The sequence below is a fragment of the Platichthys flesus genome, chromosome 5 (assembly GCF_949316205.1).
Source record: "Platichthys flesus chromosome 5, fPlaFle2.1, whole genome shotgun sequence".
NCBI lineage: Eukaryota > Metazoa > Chordata > Actinopteri > Pleuronectiformes > Pleuronectidae > Platichthys > Platichthys flesus.
The window spans coordinates 28,413,338-28,433,049 of NC_084949.1; the positions used below are offsets into that span (position 1 = coordinate 28,413,338).

The 19,712-nt window shown below is 49.1% G+C and overlaps 4 protein-coding genes across 5 annotated transcripts in view; 2 read left to right on the plus strand and 2 right to left on the minus strand.

Annotated features, from left to right (window-relative positions):
- Positions 1-978, plus strand: part of LOC133954311 (nidogen-1-like) — a 19,789-nt gene extending 18,811 nt beyond the window's left edge. Inside the window, exon 20 of the mRNA XM_062388672.1 lies at positions 127-978. Within this exon, the coding sequence (XP_062244656.1) occupies positions 127-239 (113 nt within the window). The 3' untranslated portion in view covers positions 240-978. The remainder of the gene's footprint in view (positions 1-126) is intronic.
- Positions 979-1,162: 184 nt separating this feature from the next.
- tbce (tubulin folding cofactor E) lies at positions 1,163-12,995 on the minus strand. Of its 2 annotated transcripts, none has more exons than XM_062388675.1 (17): positions 12,884-12,995; positions 8,233-8,394; positions 7,814-7,898; positions 7,372-7,527; positions 7,216-7,301; positions 6,942-7,041; positions 6,770-6,872; positions 5,850-5,926; positions 5,691-5,783; positions 3,661-3,725; positions 3,233-3,297; positions 2,948-3,100; positions 2,717-2,855; positions 2,526-2,594; positions 2,063-2,122; positions 1,697-1,788; positions 1,163-1,564 (listed from the first exon to the last, which is right to left on the minus strand). In XM_062388675.1, the coding sequence occupies exons 2-17, from the start codon at positions 8,345-8,347 to the stop codon at positions 1,469-1,471; spliced, it is 1,554 nt and encodes a 517-aa protein (XP_062244659.1). In that variant the 5' UTR covers positions 8,348-8,394; positions 12,884-12,995; the 3' UTR covers positions 1,163-1,468. The 2 variants fall into 2 exon arrangements, with proteins under 2 accessions (XP_062244659.1, XP_062244658.1); XM_062388674.1 differs by lacking the exon at positions 12,884-12,995 and adding an exon at positions 9,288-9,629.
- On the plus strand, positions 8,697-16,020 carry rbm34 (RNA binding motif protein 34). The gene is made up of 11 exons (XM_062388677.1): positions 8,697-8,890; positions 9,953-10,106; positions 12,350-12,465; positions 12,616-12,817; positions 12,909-12,968; positions 13,986-14,029; positions 14,379-14,462; positions 14,548-14,608; positions 15,130-15,172; positions 15,252-15,370; positions 15,546-16,020. Exons 1-11 carry the CDS (start codon positions 8,868-8,870, stop codon positions 15,882-15,884), a joined length of 1,245 nt encoding a protein of 414 aa, XP_062244661.1. The 5' UTR covers positions 8,697-8,867; the 3' UTR covers positions 15,885-16,020.
- A 401-nt stretch (positions 16,021-16,421) lies between these two features.
- On the minus strand, positions 16,422-19,146 carry tomm20b (translocase of outer mitochondrial membrane 20b). Its single transcript, XM_062388680.1, has 5 exons — positions 18,894-19,146; positions 17,958-18,004; positions 17,254-17,335; positions 17,009-17,151; positions 16,422-16,892 (listed from the first exon to the last, which is right to left on the minus strand). The coding sequence occupies exons 1-5, from the start codon at positions 19,015-19,017 to the stop codon at positions 16,848-16,850; spliced, it is 441 nt and encodes a 146-aa protein (XP_062244664.1). The 5' UTR covers positions 19,018-19,146; the 3' UTR covers positions 16,422-16,847.
- Between the last annotated feature and the right edge of the window lie 566 nt (positions 19,147-19,712).

Genomic DNA, 19,712 nt, shown 5'->3' on the forward strand with positions numbered 1-19,712 from the left:
TCCTCTTCCTGTCTTTTCAATGTGGAACCTTGACGTCCACGTGAGGACGTCTGGAGTCCTCACGTGGACGTCCTCATGTCCTCGTCTCGAGTCCTCAGAGTTAACGTCTCTTCTCTTCTGTCCCAGTTTATAATTACTGCGTCAACAACGGCGGCTGCTCTCACCTGTGTCTGCCGCGGCTCGGAGGCTTCAGCTGCCGCTGCCCGGACGCCGGGGACTGTGAGGACAGGACGTCCTGAGTCCCCGAGGACGCTGTGAGGACAGGAAGCTGTGAGGACAGGAAGCTGTGACAGGACGTCCTGAGTCCAGAGAGTCGGGAAGGAGACACAACGCCTTCACTGAATTTGGGTGTTTTTGAATTTTCCAACTTGAAATGAACATTTTATTGTTTTGCTTTTTGGTCCCAAAAAACTGTTCAGACCTCACTGACACTGTGATGTCACACTCTTCAATGTGATGTCACACTCTTTTCTATGATGTCACACTCTTCAATGTGATGTCACACTTTTCACTGTGATGTCACACTCTTCAATTTGATGTCACACTCTTTTCTATGATGTCACACTCTTTTCTATGATGTCACACTCTTCAATGTGATGTCACACTCTTTTCTATGATCTCACACTCTTTTCTATGATGTCACACTCTTTTCTATGATGTCACACTGATGTCACACGTCAGGGAAGATCATTTCTCGTCCTGTTCAAGTTGAATTCAGATTTAGTTCCTGATCTTTTTGTCGTTTTTTTAATCTGACAAAACATTTTGACCAGACGACGATTTTATGAAAATGAAAAAACAATTTGAAATAATATCTTGTTGTAAAAATCGTGATTCTGACGACGTTTGTAAGAATCACAAACGTTTGTTTATTAAAAACACGTTAAAACAGAAGTCTCGTGTTTTCTTATCGAGAAACAAACTCTTGATTAAAGACAAACAAACAATGTGATGTCAGCAAATACAGAAATATACGATGAAAATGAATACCAATGTAATAAAAATGCGTCTGAACATTTGAATTCTTCTTTTAAACTTTAATTGAATTAATAACACAGTAAACAGGCGGCTCTCAGTCTGGTGTCCAGGTGATAGTCAGAGCCCAAGATCAACTCTAACAGAGATCTGTGGCTCAGTAGAAATGACCTGACACAACAACAGGACTTTTTGAAACACTTTATTCATCTGATGCTAACGTGTCTCTGTGGGTTGACGTCTGAACCGGAGTCCAGCGTCTCTAAGAGATGAGGGGACACATTCTCTCCTCATGGAGTCCCCCCCCCCCCCCGGTGTTAATGTGAGTTTCACTCAGTGACTGTGAGGGTTGGAAAAGCAAGTGAAGCGGAGCCGAGTGTCATTCTGGATCAGGTTCAGTCCTGGAAGCTTCTGCTTTGCTGTGGATCAATGCTCCAGGTCCTGGTCTTGGTCCTGGTCCAGGTCCAGGTCCTATTCCAGGTCCTGGTCTGTGTCAGGACCAGCGGACCAGGACCTGGTCTCCCTCCTCTATGGTGTAAAACTGTAGAGTCTTTGTGTCGCTGTCGAGCTCAAACTCCGTCCCGAGCTTCTACAGAGAAACAACAGTGTGTTCACTGTGTGTGTTCACTGTGTGTGTGTTCACTGTGTGTGTGTTCACTGTGTGTGTATGTGTTCACTGTGTGTGTTTTCACTGTGTGTGTGTTCACTGTGTGTGTGTTACCTTGGGAGTGCAGTAAGTGAGCTTCAGATCTGCAACAGGAACCTTCAACAGTCTCTGCAGGAGACCCTTCACCTTCTGAACCAGCATGGAGGCTGCAGACACACACAGTGAACACACACACAGTGAACACACACACAGTTAACACTGACAGTTAAGACACACAGTGAACACTGACAGTGAACACACACACACACTAAACACAGTAAACACTGACAGTGAACACACAGTGAACACACACACACACACACACACACACACACACACACACACACACACACACACACACACACACACACACACACACACACACACACACACACACACACACACACACACACACACACACACACACACACACACACACACCTGGGACAGTCTTGTGGATGGGCGCCCGCTCGGCGTCATCAGGAAACAGGAACGTGATCTCTGGAGAAACAACAGACCAGTAAATAAAGATGGACGACATGATGTCCACCAGAGTAACCACCTACATGAGGGGGAGGAGTTACCATCTACATGGAGGGGGAGGAGTTACCATCTACATGAGGGGGAGGAGTTACCATCTACATGGAGGGGGAGGAGTATCCATCTACATGAGGGGGAGGAGTTACCATCTACATGGAGGGGGAGGAGTTACCATCTACATGAGGGGGAGGAGTTACCATCTACATGGAGGGGGAGGAATAACCATCTACATGAGGGGGAGGAGTTACCATCTACATGTCGGCCATCTTTACTCAAACAGGGTTTTACTCAGATGTGAAAAGGAGCAGTTTATATATATTCATACTTGTGTGTGTACAGTCGGGGGGGGGGGGGGGGTACTCACTTAACAGCTGAATCTTCAGAGCAAACGACTTCGGCTTCGTCAGTTCTCCTTCGTCCGGAGCTCCGTACTCTGACAAACAGGAAACACATCATAGTTGTTGTGTGATGTCACCGCTCGTCTTGGTGTAGTTCCCTGTTACGGCCACTAGGTTTCATTACAGACACTGGTCATGTGACGTGGGCGTGGCTTACTGTCAATAAGGCTCTGATATCTCGGATGTTGAAGTGTGAACTGGTCGCTGGTCTGACTCCGCCCCCCCGTCTTCAGCCACTCCCCTCCAAACATCTTGATGTAGTCAAGCTCCGCCCCCCTCCTCTCCTCAGGGTGTATCTGATGGAAACAATGGCAACAACTCAGATTGAGCAGGCACCCCCCCCAGCACACCCCCCCCCCCCCCCCACACACACACACACATGTCTCACTTGGCAGTTGTTGAGCGTGACCAGTTGTCCCAGTTTGGCGATCAGAATCTGATCAGCTGTTTTCCGGTTCCCATCACAACTCGTCAGACGGTTTCCACGACACGACAACTTCTTCAAGCTGCCAAGTTTCGCCAGCTCGTCCACCACACACCACTGAGAGAGAGAGACAGAGACTTTATAGTGTGTGTGTGTGTTTGTGTGTGTGTGTGTGTGTGTGTGTGTGTGTGTGTGTGTGTGTGTATGTGTGTGTGTGTGTGTGTGTATGTGAGTGTGTGTGTCTGAGACCTCTGTGATGTTGTTGTCGTTCAGATTCACTTCCCTCAGTTCTGGAAACTTGTCGGTTTGTGAACCTGCTCAAACACAAAAACACTGAATAAAGTTTAACTTAACTTAAAGTAAATATAAAGTGAATGTTCTTTAAACTAACTTCATTTCATTAAGACCTGACTGAGAATCACAAGCAGCTGCAGATGAAGAGTGAAGCTGAACTGAGATCAGTTAAAACACTGAAGTTTATCTCCAATGAACTGATTCTGATCAGTTTGGTTTGTTCCAGCTGCAGCTCTTCAGGAAGCAGAGGATCATGGGTAATATCCAGAGGGACGACTCAACAGATTGATTCACTTTGTTCACTTTGAGACAGACTGATCACCACACGTGGCTGCAGGGGGCGCTGCTGCTCAGTGACTGTTACAGGATGTTTGTATATTTACCAGGAGCAGCGTCAGTGAACCTGATGAGGGACAGTCCACACTGACTCAAGGTCAGCTGCTGCAGCCTGAAACACAAACACATGAGATAAGAGACACCTCAAGCTGCTGATTCATGGAGTGACGGCTGTGAGGGTTGAAATCTGCAGCTGCTGCACAGGTCAAAGGTCAAAGTGCTTCAAGAGGTCCAGTGTGTAGGATTCAGCTGAAACGATCTATTACCAGATATTGAATATAAAATAATTCTTGTTCTTTACCCAAGATTGAGCCCTTTACATTTCAAGACTTCATATTTACATCAGGAGTGGCTCCTATCTCTATAGAGGTCACTACAGTCTACACACTCTAATCAATGATTTTCACATTTTTTTTTCTGTCAGAAGATGAGTCCAGGTCTTTGTTCCATCCAGACGTGATTATTGTAATTCATTATTATCCGGCTCCAGCAGGAAGTCGTTAGAGACTCTGCAGTTTGTCCTCAATGCTGCAGCACGTGTCCTGAAGACAACCAGGACCAGAGACCACATGTCTCCTGTGTTAGCTTCACTTCACTGACTTCCTGTTACATTGAGAATTTAAAATCCTCCTCCTCACCTGCATTAATAATATGTCAGCATCAAACCTTAAAGAGCTGATCGTACCTTTTCACCACGAGAGCCCTGAGCTCCCAGGTTTCAGGCTGTTGTCCCTAAAGTCTCTAGAGGAGGAGGAGGAAGAGGAGGAGGAGGAGGAGGAGGAGGAGGAGCCAGATCCTCTCCTGTGGAATCATCTCAGCTTCAGTTGTGGAGGCAGACTCCATCTGTACGTTGAGGATTCAAACCTTCCTTTATGATAAAGCTTCTAGTCAGAGCTGGTCCCGGTTCGTCTTAGACCTGATCTCAGTTCTGCTGCTGGAGGTCTAGAAGGTCGCGGTCACATGACACACGGAGCTTCTTCTTCCTCTTTTCAATCATTATCACATCAGAGATATTAATATCTCATCAACAAATGTTAGTGACTTCACTTCTTCCCCAGAGTCCCTTTGCCTCCTGGTCCACAGATCCTTATCGTGGATTATGATGGTGGATCGAGAATCAGAGATCCTGATCTTGATGGAATCTGCTAGATGGTTCAGTAGTTTGACTCTTGAGGGCTAAGAACCGAGGACGTCTCACCTTGTTAAAGACTCTGAGACAAACTGATTTGTGAATATGGGCTCTATTAATACATCTGATTGATTTACTGTTTAACTGGAACCAACTAAAAACTTTAATATTCAGAACGTTCATAGTTTCTGAAGCTAAACTTCAAGACCTCATCATGTTGTGACATCACAATGACATCATCATGTTGTGACGTCACAATGACATCATCATGTTTCATGCATGCAGTGAAAAACTAAATGTTCAAATTTAAAACACACACATGGGACACTGGGAACTCTGTGCTGGGACACTGGGAACTCTGTGCTGGGACACTGGGAACTCTGTGCTGGGACACTGGGAACTCTGTGCTGGGACACTGGGAACTCTGGGAACTCTGTGCTGGGACTGATTCTAAGACACTCGTCAAACGGTTTTACGCTAAAATAAAAATAAAACAGCCCAGAATAAATGAATGGGAGTCGAGGTCTCTCAGCCAGTTAGATGCAGGGAGGAGCAGGACCGATTTTCCCCCGAAGTCACAAATGGAGGTTTTCACATGATTTTTATATCAAAACATAGGAAATCATGTTGCTATGAAATCTACCCGAGCTGAACTCTGGCTGTATCCAGTTCTTCTACCTTCAGTTCTCCGGGGCCTCTCTCCATTCGGTCTAATTATTGAGAGGAGATCTCTGGAAGGAGCAGATCAGTCTAACTGTCCTAACTCGTCCCCCGGTTCAGTTTCTTACAGCTGCAGACAAGCCAGTGGGATTGAATAGGACAGACGATTGACTCTAACTCTAACCCGTTCAGCTGAGGTCGTAGGATCAGTTCTCTGCAGAGCTCAGAGGTTAGTCAGTTTCTCATGGAGCGTACTCCAGCTGTCAGAGCCACATGTGTGGAGCGTACCTGGGCAGAGCAGAGAGATTCACCACCGTCTCCTGCACTAAGGGGTTTCGGGACAGACTGAGGTTGGACACGTTCTGCAGGACGCCCTCCGGCCTTGAAGAGACACAGCAGTTAGCATCAGGACGACAGGAGACAAACTCTGAAGGAAACGAACGTCACCTCTGCAGCTCTGTGATGTTGTTGTCTTCCACACAGAGATCCTCCAGCTGTGGCCACATGGGGGCGCACTCCAGGATCTGAGCAGCGAGAGAAGGTGTTTGGAGATAAGTCAGCGGATCAGAATATCATCATTAAATTATGTTCTATAACATTCAAAGCATATACACAAAAGACTCACACATACCGGTGAAACTAATTCGGATGTTGTAGGAATTTTCCATCTTATTTTTTTTATGCCTATACCCTTTTCCATATAATATTGATGAATACAGAGTAATATAGTCATTGTATATAACTCTGTACCTAAATCAAACCTCTAGAAGTACACCAATAAAGATAATATGTATAAAATATTATGTCTGTAAATACATGTTTTTCACTTACTTCAGGCTACAGTTGATAATGAATATAAAGATACTATTAGTCCAACATTTACAACAAAGTAAACACATATGAAATATATAAAACCAGTCTCATCAGAACGCTCTTTTCTTCAGATAGTTCAGCTCATTGTTGGGTAAGTATTTTGAATCATAAATACACATCTGATGATTTCAACAAACCAAACGGATTGAAATCATTTTATAAATACTGTTAAATGTGCTCAAGCTGCAGTTACTGGAATGTTGGTATAAATCCTCAGATAGTTAGATATCAATTTCAAATGTATTATATAAATTCATTAAGGTACTGAAATATTGTTATTGTTAATATTAATTTCAGTATCAAGTCCAGTAGAACTAAAAAATCTGTAGTTATAGAATGTGTGAATATTTGGTGTACATTACATATTCATAAATATCATGTTTAATAAATATGTCCAATGTAATGTGACCACAGCATAAAAACGTAGAAATAGCACAGATATTTGAAACATGTTTGTCACTGTGTGTGTGTATGTTATCTAGCCGGTTGTGTACCTGTGGCCAGGTGAGGTCACATCTGATCAGACTGAGAACTTTGAGGCTGAAGAACGAGCGACTCAGAGACGAGGGGTCGGAGGTCAAACCCAGAGTGTTGTAGCTGCACAACAAAACAATGTTCAGTAACACACACACACACATATTCAGCCCACCCCACACACACACACACCTGAGCTGGAGAACCTGCAGTCCCTCCAGCTGCTCAGTGATGGTGGACACGTCCTCCCAGCTGGACAGCAGACTGCGGGACATGTCCAACCACTTGATGTCTGGTCACTGATGTTAAAGCTTCACTGAACACGATCACACGCACAGTGACAACATTATTAATTAATGATTATTAATATTGAAAGTGGCCCACACTTTGGATCTGGCTGCTGAGCTCTGGTATAATATCATTAATGGTTGAGTTGGGCCGAGGCCGGCTCCAGTCTGAAGGATACTGGGAGTTGTTTTCCTGATGTCTCCGTCTCTTCCGGGTCCGTTCACCTGACGCTCTCCCAGCAGCGCCGACGTCAGACTCTGAAAACTAGAGACACAAGCAGGAGGTGAAAGGAACTGATCTTCATCTCCTCCTCTTCCTCCTCACAGCATCCTACCTGCGCTCCTCGATGGGCTTCTCCTTGAACATGGCGGACACCGTGTCACTCAGCGGTGTGTCCGTGTCCGTGTCGTACGCCAGGCGCACGGCCGTCAGGTAGTCCACGCCGAAGCTCACCTTGGCTGGACGGACGAAGGAGCCGCCTGTAGCGTCTCTGAGGGACAACAGCTGATGAGTGGACGGATCTCACTGGTCCTCAGGTTGTTATTCTATCAACATAGATCTCTCATTGAAGAGAATTAAACTGTTTCCATCTTTACAATCACATCAAATCATTCTAATATCTCTGAGCGTTGTGAAGACTGTTCCCAGTGAGTCTGATGTGTTGATGTGCTGAAGAGTGAAGCTGAACTGAGATCAGCTAAAAAGACTCTGAAGTTATTAACAACCAGAGTTCATCTCCACATTGAGCATGAGCCTGTGAACCATGAAGAACTCACCTGCACGTGAAGTAGTGGACTCCGTCATGGCTGCCGTCATGTTTCCCTCTGCTGGGCTCGTCCCACTCCACACCGAGCCACAGCCCTGCACGCACCCCCCCCCCACACGGACACACACATTACAGGGGACATCTATCACACCAGGTTCTGTCCTGGAGACGGGTCCTCACATGTGTCTACCTTCTTCACCTGAACACGTCTCTCCTTGTTAGAGACAAACTGATGTGAGACTAATACACTGATTGATTGACAGCTCAGAGATGGTTTCATGATTCACACACATTGTGTGTGTCCTTGTGTTGTTATTATAAACACTCTGTAGTACCATCAACACACAATGTGTGTGTCCTTGTGTTGATGTTATAAACACTCTGTAGTATCATCCACAGGATGAGTGACAGGACGGGACCGGTTCTGACCTTCTGTCGGTGGTACCGGGCCCACGTACCGGACCGTGGCCCGCGCCGCGCCGCAGAACACCCGCCTGCCCACCGCATCGTCCGGCACCTCCGGCTCCGTGAGTTCGATTCCCATGGAGAAGGTGTAACCGCAGGGACAATGAACAGCGGTCTGTGGTCCAGCTACAGACACATGGACCGCCCTGCAGAGTTAGCTTCCTGGCTGACGACCACAACACAAACAAGATGCACCGGAAGGGACTCGTTTCGTCGTCGTACCTGTTTCCGCTCGAAGCTTTAAATGAAATTAACTTATAATTTAGAATTGAACCGATAATTAGTTTACGTGTATTTTAATATATTTGCTCTTTAAGTGTTAAGTCACAGTTTTCTGACCGGAAGTCTTTCGTTCACCGGTCACATCACAATTAAACTCTGGAAACATCAGCGGAAGCTTTGTGTTAATGTGAGCGTGTTTCCTGGGGGACAGAGTTGTCAGTAGCACAGCAGAGTGCGGCCGGAGAACATGTGAACGATCGGTTCCGCTCAAGTGTGTTTATTGTTCATTTATCATTAAATTCAACGAGAAGAAGAAGAAGAAGAAGAAGAAAGGAGCGGAAGTAACGGAAGTAGCGGAGGAACGATCTGAAGAAACAATGAAGAAGAAAGTGGACCACAGGTTTGTTTACTTTGTTTTACATGTACTCGGTTACTGTGACGGACTATGACGATCTATCTATCCGTCTATCTATCTATCTATCTATCCGTGTATCTATCTATCTATCTCTCTCTCTCTCTCTCTCTCTCTGTCTGTCTGTCTGTCTGTCTGTCTGTGTATCTATCTATCTATCCGTGTATCTATCTCTCTCTCTCTCTCTCTCTCTCTCTCTCTCTCTCTCTCTCTCTCTCTCTGTCTGTCTGTCTGTCTGTGTATCTATCTATACATCTATCTCCGTCCGTCCGTAACAACTCAAGTAATCGTGATGTGTAATCGAATGGAACGGCACAAGTATTGAACAACGAAGGGAGGGGGGGGGGGGGGGCAAGAGGCATGGAAAGACAAGAGCCCAGCTGACCTCTATCAGTGATTAGAAGCATCCTGCCCCTTGTCCGTGGAGATGAAGATCAGCTGGTCCAGTCCCTATTTCTTCGAGACAAGGATCCAAAGAAGCTCCTCATTGGTTTCAGAGAAGATGATGCTGCTAGAATGACCCAGCCCATCACCTGCCGTGAGTCCAATAGAAAATCTATGGAAAGAAACTAAAGACCAGAGTTCATAGAAGAGGCCCACGGAACCTTCAAGTGTGGGAGAATGGACCAAATTCACACCTGAGCAGTGCATGTGACTAGGTTCTCCAACAGGGGGCGTCTTGAAGCCGTCATCACCAACAAAGGGTTTTGTACCAAGTATTAAATCTGTTCCAGTCAGCCAGTCAATACTGGTTCCCTGTGTCATTCCATCTGATTACACAACTTCATTTCTTATTTGTTTGGTTTTCTTAGTATGTGTGGATTATTTGAGTTGTTACCGACATCTAGTGAAAATGTAAATATATTTACTGGGAAAAATGTTTCAATAATTATTTTACCTGCTGGACCTGTCTGTCTCTCCGTCTGTTTATCTCTCTCTCCGTCTTTGTCTCTCTCCGTCTGTCTGCTAGTCCGTCCTAACCGTGTCACTCTGTTTAAACACAAAGTAAAAGCAGTGATCTTTGTGTAAATGAGTTTCCTGCGTCCTCAGCGCGGAGGCGTCTTCGGAGCCGGCCCCGGACTACGTGGTGGGTCAGGTGTCAGGGAGCTTGTTCAAGAAGAGGTCCGCTGCGTCCGGCTCGCTGGCGGCTCTGTTCAGCTCCACGACCCCGGCTGCCTCCCGCCTGTTCCAGCCTGCGCCCGAGGTGAGTCCAGCACAGGGGGGACCGAGCCCAGCACAGACACAGGGGGGAACCGAGCCCAGAACAGACAGGGGGGGGACCGAACCCAGAACAGACAGGGGGGGGAACCGAGCCCAGCACAGACACAGGGGGGAACCGAGCCCAGCACAGACAGGGGGGGGAACCGAACCCAGAACAGACAGGGGGGGGAACCGAGCCCAGCACAGACAGGGGGGGGAACCAAGCCCAGGACAGACACAGGGGGGAACCGAGCCCAGCACAGACACAGGGGGGAACTGAACCCAGAACAGACAGGGGGGAACCGAACCCAGAACAGACAGGGGGGAACCGAACCCAGAACAGACAGGGGGGAACCGAACCCAGAACAGACAGGGGGGAACCGAACCCAGAACAGACAGGGGGGAACCGAGCCCAGCACAGACACAGGGGGGAACCGAACCCAGAACAGACAGGGGGGAACCGAGCCCAGCACAGACACAGGGGGGACCGAGCCCAGCACAGACACAGGGGGGAACCGAGCCCAGCACAGACAGGGGGGGGAACCGAACCCAGAACAGACAGGGGGGGGAACCGAGCCCAGCACAGACAGGGGGGGGAACCGAGCCCAGTACAGACAGGGGGGGGAACCAAGCCCAGGACAGACACAGGGGGGAACCGAGCCCAGAACAGACAGGGGGGAACCGAACCCAGAACAGACAGGGGGGAACCGAACCCAGCACAGACACAGGGGGGACCGAGCCCAGCACAGACACAGGGGGGACCGAGCCCAGCACAGACACAGGGGGGAACCGAGCCCAGCACAGACACAGGGGGGAACCAAACCCAGCACAGACACAGGGGGGAACCGAGCCCAGCACAGACACAGGGGGGAACCGAGCCCAGCACAGACACAGGGGGGAACCGAGCCCAGCACAGACACAGGGGGGAACCGAGCCCAGAACAGACAGGGGGGGGACCGAACCCAGAACAGACAGGGGGGGGAACCGAGCCCAGCACAGACACAGGGGGGAACCGAGCCCAGCACAGACGGGGGGGGAACCGAACCCAGAACAGACAGGGGGGGGAACCGAGCCCAGCACAGACAGGGGGGGGAACCGAGCCCAGGACAGACACAGGGGGGAACCGAGCCCAGCACAGACACAGGGGGGAACCGAACCCAGAACAGACAGGGGGGAACCGAACCCAGAACAGACAGGGGGGAACCGAACCCAGAACAGACAGGGGGGAACCGAACCCAGAACAGACAGGGGGGAACCGAACCCAGAACAGACAGGGGGGAACCGAGCCCAGCACAGACACAGGGGGGAACCGAACCCAGAACAGACAGGGGGGAACCGAGCCCAGCACAGACACAGGGGGGACCGAGCCCAGCACAGACACAGGGGGGAACCGAGCCCAGCACAGACAGGGGGGGGAACCGAACCCAGAACAGACAGGGGGGGGAACCGAGCCCAGCACAGACAGGGGGGGGAACCGAGCCCAGCACAGACAGGGGGGGGAACCAAGCCCAGGACAGACACAGGGGGGAACCGAGCCCAGAACAGACAGGGGGGAACCGAACCCAGAACAGACAGGGGGGAACCGAACCCAGCACAGACACAGGGGGGACCGAGCCCAGCACAGACACAGGGGGGACCGAGCCCAGCACAGACACAGGGGGGAACCGAGCCCAGCACAGACACAGGGGGGAACCGAACCCAGCACAGACACAGGGGGGAACCGAGCCCAGCACAGACACAGGGGGGAACCGAGCCCAGCACAGACACAGGGGGGAACCGAGCCCAGCACAGACACAGGGGGGAACCGAACCCAGCACAGACACAGGGGGGACCGAGCCCAGCACAGACACAGGGGGGAACCAAACCCAGCACAAACACAGGGGGGAACCGAGCCCAGCACAGACACAGGGGGGAACCGAACCCAGCACAGACACAGGGGGGACCGAGCCCAGCACAGACACAGGGGGGAACCGAACCCAGCACAGACACAGGGGGGACCGAGCCCAGCACAGACACAGGGGGGAACCGAGCCCAGCACAGACACAGGGGGGAACCGAACCCAGAACAGACACAGGGGGGAACCGAGCCCAGCACAGACACAGGGGGGAACCGAACCCAGCACAGACACAGGGGGGAACCGAACAGTCTGTGATGGAGACGTGTGGGGGTCTGGTGGATGTGTGTGACAGCAGCAGTGTGTAGCTGTGTATGGTCACTTGAGGCTCTAACGTGTCCTTGTGGTCGCAGCCCGTTCAGAGGGCCTCGGAGCAGCAGCAGCAGAAGAAGAAGGAGACTCCAGAGGTCAAAGATCAAAAGAAGAAGCTGCCAGAGAAGTCAGTGGCTGAACAGAAGCTGGAGAACAGGTGAGAGGTTCAAAAACAGAGCAATCAGATTCTAGAGCCAAAGAGCTGCTGCTCTGGTTCTTCCCTACGTCTTCTTGAAAAATGTAAATCACAGAATCTTTTTGAAAACTTTCATCTGTGACTCTGCGTCTCCTTCGTCCTCTTCCTCAGAGAGAGCAGCCTGCAGACGGCAGACGAAGACGAGCGAGGGCAGGCTGTGAAGAAGAGGAAGGCTTCAGGGTCGGGGAGAGAGAACGATACAGAGGTCTGGGTGATGAAGAGGCAGAGGACGAAGGCCTGCAGAGAGGAAGAGTCAGCGAAGAGGAAGAGGACGGTGTTTGTGGGGAACCTGCCCATCAGCTGCACCAAGAAGGTGGAGATCAAAGAACCATTATCATGATGTTCATGAGTGTTTCCTGCTGGTGACGGATCCTCTGACCTGATGTTCTCCTTCTGTGCTTCAGACCCTGAGGAGCCTCTTCAGGAGCAAAGGATCCATCGAGTCCATCCGCTTCCGCTCTGTGGTAAAAACACAAACACACAACAGGAACCAGTTTGTCCACTGACTCACACACAGCGTCACAGTTAGATGTGTGCGTGGAATCAGATCAGAGGAAAGTGAAACACAACAAATACACAAGTTCACCGAAACAAGTATACACTTATTCACTGCTGCTACGGTTACTCCTTTGAGTCTGAACAGAAACTGAGACGTTAGTCGCATGACCCGACTACCAGCTTCCTGTCAGTGGCACTTCCTGTCAGTAGCACTTCCTGTCAGTAGCACTTCCTGTCAGTGACTCGTCACCATCCCTGCTACTCCTTCAGAGGAGTTTCTGTTACTAAGCAACCAGCTGCAGAGACCCTCTACTTCCTGTTTACGTCACATGATCAAAGTCGGTGACGGTCACGGTAAATTCACTCCCACTACTCCTCTCCTCCGCTCCCTTCACTGGTTCCCAGTGGCTGCTCGCATCCGGTTCAAAACACTAGTACTTGGTACCGTGCTGTGAACGGATCCGGTCCAGTCTACATCCAGGACATGGTCAAACGTTACACCCCACCCCGTTCACTCCGCTCTGCTTCGGCCAATCAGCTCGTTGCTCCCTCACTGCTCAACACTCATCAAAAACACGACTGTTTTCAGTTCTGGCTCCTGATTGGTGGAATGAGCTCCCCATTGACATCCGGACATCAGAAAGTCTACACATCTTCCGCCGAAAACTAAAAACATACCTCTTCCGACTTTACCTTGAATAAAAAAAAAAACACTAACAACTTTTTGAAACTAACACTTTAGTAGCACTTAAATGGCTCTTACTTATAGCACTTTGTAGTTTTGCTTTATTTTGAAGAAATTGTACTTTCTTGATTCTTGTCGTCCTTGTTATGTACCCTCGGGTTTGAATGCACTTATTGTGAGTCGCTTTGGATAAAAGCGTCAGCTAAATGAAATGTAATGTAATGTGATGTAATGTCATGTGACGTCTGTTTTGGTCCGAATGTTCCCCGACCTCAGTCACATGATCTGTTCCCTGCAGGTCAGAGAGGATCCCTCCATGTCCCGGAAGGTCGCAGCCATCAAGTAGGTTTCCTGTTCGATTTAGATCTTAACACATTTTCATAATATGAATAAATCATTTCAACGTTTGTTTGTTTTTTAAGATGAAATATGAGAAAATTACGATTCATTTACATAAATCAAATTGAGTTGTTTTTATTTCCTACTTAGATTTTCTCAGTTTGTATCTTTGTTATCAAACCTGATGTTTCGTCCACTTCATGTTCAAGAGTTTTGAGAAAAAGTAATAATTCAAAAAGAGAGAAACTTCCTCTGACACCAGCTGCTTCTTGAATCCCTCACTGGAAACCAGTTAACTTCCACTTCCAGTGAAACCATCACTCACCAGCATCTCCTCTCATTTATACCTCAGACGTAAAATTCATCCCAAGAAGCAAAGCGTGAACGCCTACGTGGTGTTTACAGACGATGAAGGCGTGGCCAAGGCGTTAGAAAGGTCAGAAGGTCAAACCAGCACCAACACAACGTTATGACGACAAGCAGCTGTTAGGAACTCATCACGTGTTTCCTCTGCTCCACAGTAACGGCACGGAGATCGAGAAGGACTTCCACATCCGAGTGGACCGAGTGACTGACAGCTCAGTAGGTCTTCAACCCGTAGCTAGCATCTGTCCGAACTCTGAGCTCAGACTCACGTGATGATAAACCTTCAACCCGTAGCTAGCATCTGTCCGAACTCTGAGCTCAGACTCACGTGATGATAAACCTTCAACCCGTAGCTAGCATCTGTCCGATCTCTGTGCTCGAACTCACGTGATGATAACCTTCAACCCGTAGCTAGCATCTGTACGAACTCTGTGCTCAGACTCACGTGATGAACTCTGTGCTCGAACTCACGTGATGATAAACCTTCAACCCGTAGCTAGCATCCTTCCGATCTCTGTGCTCAGACTCACGTGATGATAACTTTCAACCCGTAGCTAGCATCTGTCCGATCTCTGTGCTCAGACTCACGTGATGATAACTTTCAACCCGTAGCTAGCATCTGTCCGATCTCTGTGCTCAGACTCACGTGATGATAAACTTCAACCCGTAGCTAGCATCCTTCCGATCTCTGTGCTCAGACTCACGTGATGATAAACCTTCGTGTTCTCCTCTTGCAGCACGATCACAAACGCTCGGTTTTCGTGGGGAATCTCTCGTTTGGTGAGTTCTTCCTCAGTCTTCGGGTTCAGCCAACGGCAGCAGATGAACTTCAACACTAACCTGTTAAATCTGATTCTAGAAATAAACGAAAGTGCATTTCGACAACATTTTGAGGAGTGTGGCTCGGTGGAGGCGGTGAGACTGGTCCGGGACCAGACCTCTGGGCTGGGGAAAGGATTTGGATACGTCCTGTTTGAGGTACTGGAAGCTTTCTGATGGAGCAGCTGGGACCATCGTCCTCCTCATCATCACAACTACACTTAATAAAATTAACTCATATTATAGAAGATTTTTTAAATTTAAACAAAACATAGTTTTTATAAAGACTCTGAACATCGACTGTTTAACACATTTGACCTCCGTGTGTCCTCAGAGTCCCGACTCGGTCCAGCTGGCGTTGAAGCTGGACGGCTCGAAGCTGGAAGGCCGAGCCCTCCGGGTGAAGAGGTCCGTGAAGAAAGAAAAACAAAAGAATAAAACAAACGCCAGAGGAGCCACAGGGAGGCCAGGAAGGGGCCCCCCCAAGGGCCCAGCCAAGGGCCCAGCCAAGGGCCCGGGCCGGGAGAGAGGAGGTTTTAAGTCTCCGAAATTCACAGGAAACCAGCAAAGGTCGACCAAAAGCTCCGGATCCTTCAAAGGACAAATGGTGGATCCAACTAAAAAGAAAAAACTGAAGAAGAAGGTGAAGCCGAACAAGACTGTTCACATCTGAGCCGAGGATCCAACTTCTCAAAGGAAACACGTTCTGACCTGGTTCTGTTGCATGACATCTTCTGTTGTTTATCAAAAGGATTTTCTTAAACCTTTAAATCTGTAAATTGTGAACACAAATAAATTCAAAAGTTTCATTTTGACTCCTCGATCTTAACGCAGGAATCGAATGAGCCAATCAGAATCTAGAGTTTAATAAAGATGGACGACACAGTGAAGCCTCTGGGCCGCCCCCGGGTGGCGAGCTGCATTAGAGATCATAAACCCCCGTGTTAGCAGATGGGACATGAACCAAGATTAAATAAATCACGGTAGACAGTTTGTCAGAGATGTGTTCTGTCGGTAGAGATTTTCAACACACTGATGTTTGTGTAACGACGGGCTGACACATCAGCTGAATCTTCCTGAAGGTGAAAATTTGCTAAATACAGTGGAACCAAAAAACTTTGAGAAGATTCTGGTGCATAAAATGTGCGAGTGATTGACCAGTAGAGAGCTGTCAATCATCTGCTTGGTTACATCACAGTCAAAACACAACTTCACTGTTCAGCTTTTTATTTATTTCTCTAAAGAGGTTCATCGTCCAACACAAACAAAACATTTCATCACTTTGTAAAAAGTGTTTGCATCAGACAGATGAGAACAGAACAATAAATACTGAGAAGCAGAGGAGACCATGTGATTGGGAGACATCATGAAGAGGTTTGACAGCGCCCCCTGGTGGACGAGGCCGTCAGCAGCTGATTGAAACAGACCCGGGCCAGTGAGTCAGAACCTGATCATTAATGTTGGAGCCTGTTAAAAGTTCTGACTTTACCCAAAACGGTAATTTCTGTTAAAAAAAAAAAACCTAAGCAAAACTGTGACAAGTTCCTTCAGGACGCCATGGGGGGGGGGGGTCATCTTGTAACGAGGAGGTCTGTGATGGTTGGGCGGGGGGGTCGTTTTCCTCTCAGCCTTCTCCTCATTCTATATCATCCTCACTCAGACTCTGTGCGCTCACGATACGCTGCAAGAAGACAAAGGTTCAGAGCAGGCTTTAGTTTCAAGACAACATGAGACTGACAGGAGGACGTCTGGCCCACTGGCACCCATTTGGACCAGTTAGGGCGATGGTGGGGCTACCTGGCTGATGCTGGGCAGTTTGGTGAGCAGCATCTGGAAGACGGGCGGCGGCAGAGTCTGCTGCAGGACCTGCAGCAGTTGCTGAGGCTGGCCACACACGGCGATGGCGTTGGTCAGGTGGTCCACACCTTTCTCATAGTCTCCTGAGGACGGAGACAGAAACACAAGAGGTCTTTATCCAGACGAGTCGTCCTGAGAGCCAGACTGAATCAAATGAATCTGCTGCAGGGGGGGGGGGGGGTTACCCTGAGCCAGCAGCTCCTCCCCCAGCTGGATCTCCTCCAGGAAGAACTTCTGCACCGCCTCAGCGTCCTTCAGGTCCGGGAGCTGCAGGACAATCAGCTTCAGTTTAAAACAGCTGTTAAGAGGCAGGAAGACGACCTCATGGTCCTGATCTGATTCTGATTCTGATCTGATCCTGATCTGATTCTGATCTGATTCTGATCTGGTTCTGAGCTGTAACCGGTCCAGCTCGCGATCAACCCAGTTCATTGATAAAAACACCTCTAATGTCTACCTGCTGCGATCTCGGTCAGTTTGTGTTATTGTGCGACTTCCAGTGGTTGAAGAAACCGTCCATGTACCAAGGTGACGTTCACACAACAACACAAACCTCGAGGCCGAGCGGCTGGAGAGACACACACTTAACACAACAATATGAACCTGTGGTTAAAACAACAACTTTCATGGATTCATGTCGACTATAAAAGTTTGAAACTGATCAAACTAAACGATCTGCTTCAGAACCTGTGTTAAAATAACATGATGTGATTTAAGAGAATAACAAACCTTCACTGATAAGAAGCTTCAAAATGAGTGTGTAGAAACAAACTGAATTTTACCTGACTCAGTTGTGTATCAAAGTTTGTCATACATTTGTTGTGACATCAGAGAATCTGAACGTAGCAACACAGAGGAAGACGCATTGAAGACAAGACACTGTCCTCACCTTGGCCTGACCGTCCCTCTCCTTCGCTGCCTGCTGCTTCCTCCTGCCTGCAACCACAACAACACACAGACCATCACACAACACACAGACCATCACACAACAACACACAGACCATCACACAACAACACACAGACCATCACACAACAACACACAACAACACAGACCATCACACAACACACAGACCATCACACACCAACACACAGACCATCACACACCAACACACAGACCATCACACACCAACACACAGACCATCACACACCAACACACAGACCATCACACAACACACAGACCGTCACACACCAAAACACAGACCATCACACAACAACACACAGACCATCACACACCAACACACAGACCATCACACACCAACACACAGACCATCACACCAACACACAGACCATCACACAACACACAGACCGTCACACACCAACACACAGACCATCACACAACAACACACAGACCATCACACAACACACAGACCATCACACACCAACACACAGACCATCACACACCCACATGTGGAGAACCGATGTTAAACCAGTTTGACACGTGAGCTCATAAACCTGGGGACGTGTGAACGTTGCTCTGAGAAGAGAAACCTGTTTCTACACAGTTCAGTTTGTCAGCATGGCGGACCGACCCGAACCGACCCGAACCGGGTCTGAGCCTGAGGGGAACCGGGAAACGACAAAGAAGAACCAAACCAAACCGAGACGGACGGTACCACAGGGACCGGACAACAGGGACCGGTCCAGACGGACCGGATCACAGGGACTACACGGACCGGATCTCAGGGACCACAGGGACCAGATCACAGGGACTACACGGACCGGATCACAGGGACTACACGGGCCGGACTACACGGACCGGACCACAGGGACCGGACGGATCCCCTCCCGGCCCGGTGAAGGTGAAGAGGAGGAGGTCAACACTCACGCTCCCGCAGCCGGCTCCTGAACTGCGGGTCGCTCCGTCTCTTCCGGTCGAAGTAGACGCAGTAGCCGACGAGCAGAGCCCCGCACAGCCCCGCAGCTAACGCACTCGACCTGCCGCCCATCATTCCTCCAGCTGCCTCGACCGGAGGTTCCGCTGAGAGGTTCTCCGGTGATTCTCCGGTGAAAGTCGAGATGTTCTCCGGTGATTTGGGATCAGGCGGAGGCTCAGGGCAGTGAGGACCCCTGAGGACCTGATGTAGCTGTCTGTGCAGAGCCTGACGGGAAATGTAAAATATAATGTTTCCGCAGCGCATGAAGGTTTTAAGATCTGTGAAGGATCTAAAGTAAGATATGTTTCCCCAGGACACAACATTACAAGTCATTTAGCTTCATCCAAAGCTACTTCCAGTCATCTATGAGGCACGGTTGGGATTCGAACCACCATCCCTCTGGTCGGAGGACAACCGCTCTACAGCCACAGCCACTCATTCTAGAAACAGGCCCCTTTCAGAAGCTGGCACACTAACAGATGCCAGTCAAACCATCAACCCAACCATGAAATGGTGAAATGACATGGGCCTGAACCAGCTAATGGCTCAACATTCAACCCAAACCAAGTCTTTGGAGTAATGAGCTCAAGTCCATGGAGCACTAGACTTCACGATGTGTCATGGACAGTCCTGTGTACCTGTGAGAGATGAACTCTGCAAAGGATAGACTCCAGATCTGACGTCCATCTCTCCAGGAGGGAGAACCTTCCCGGTGGACCATTTCCATGGATGCAAAATGACTGACCAGGCGACCTGGGTCACTACATCCA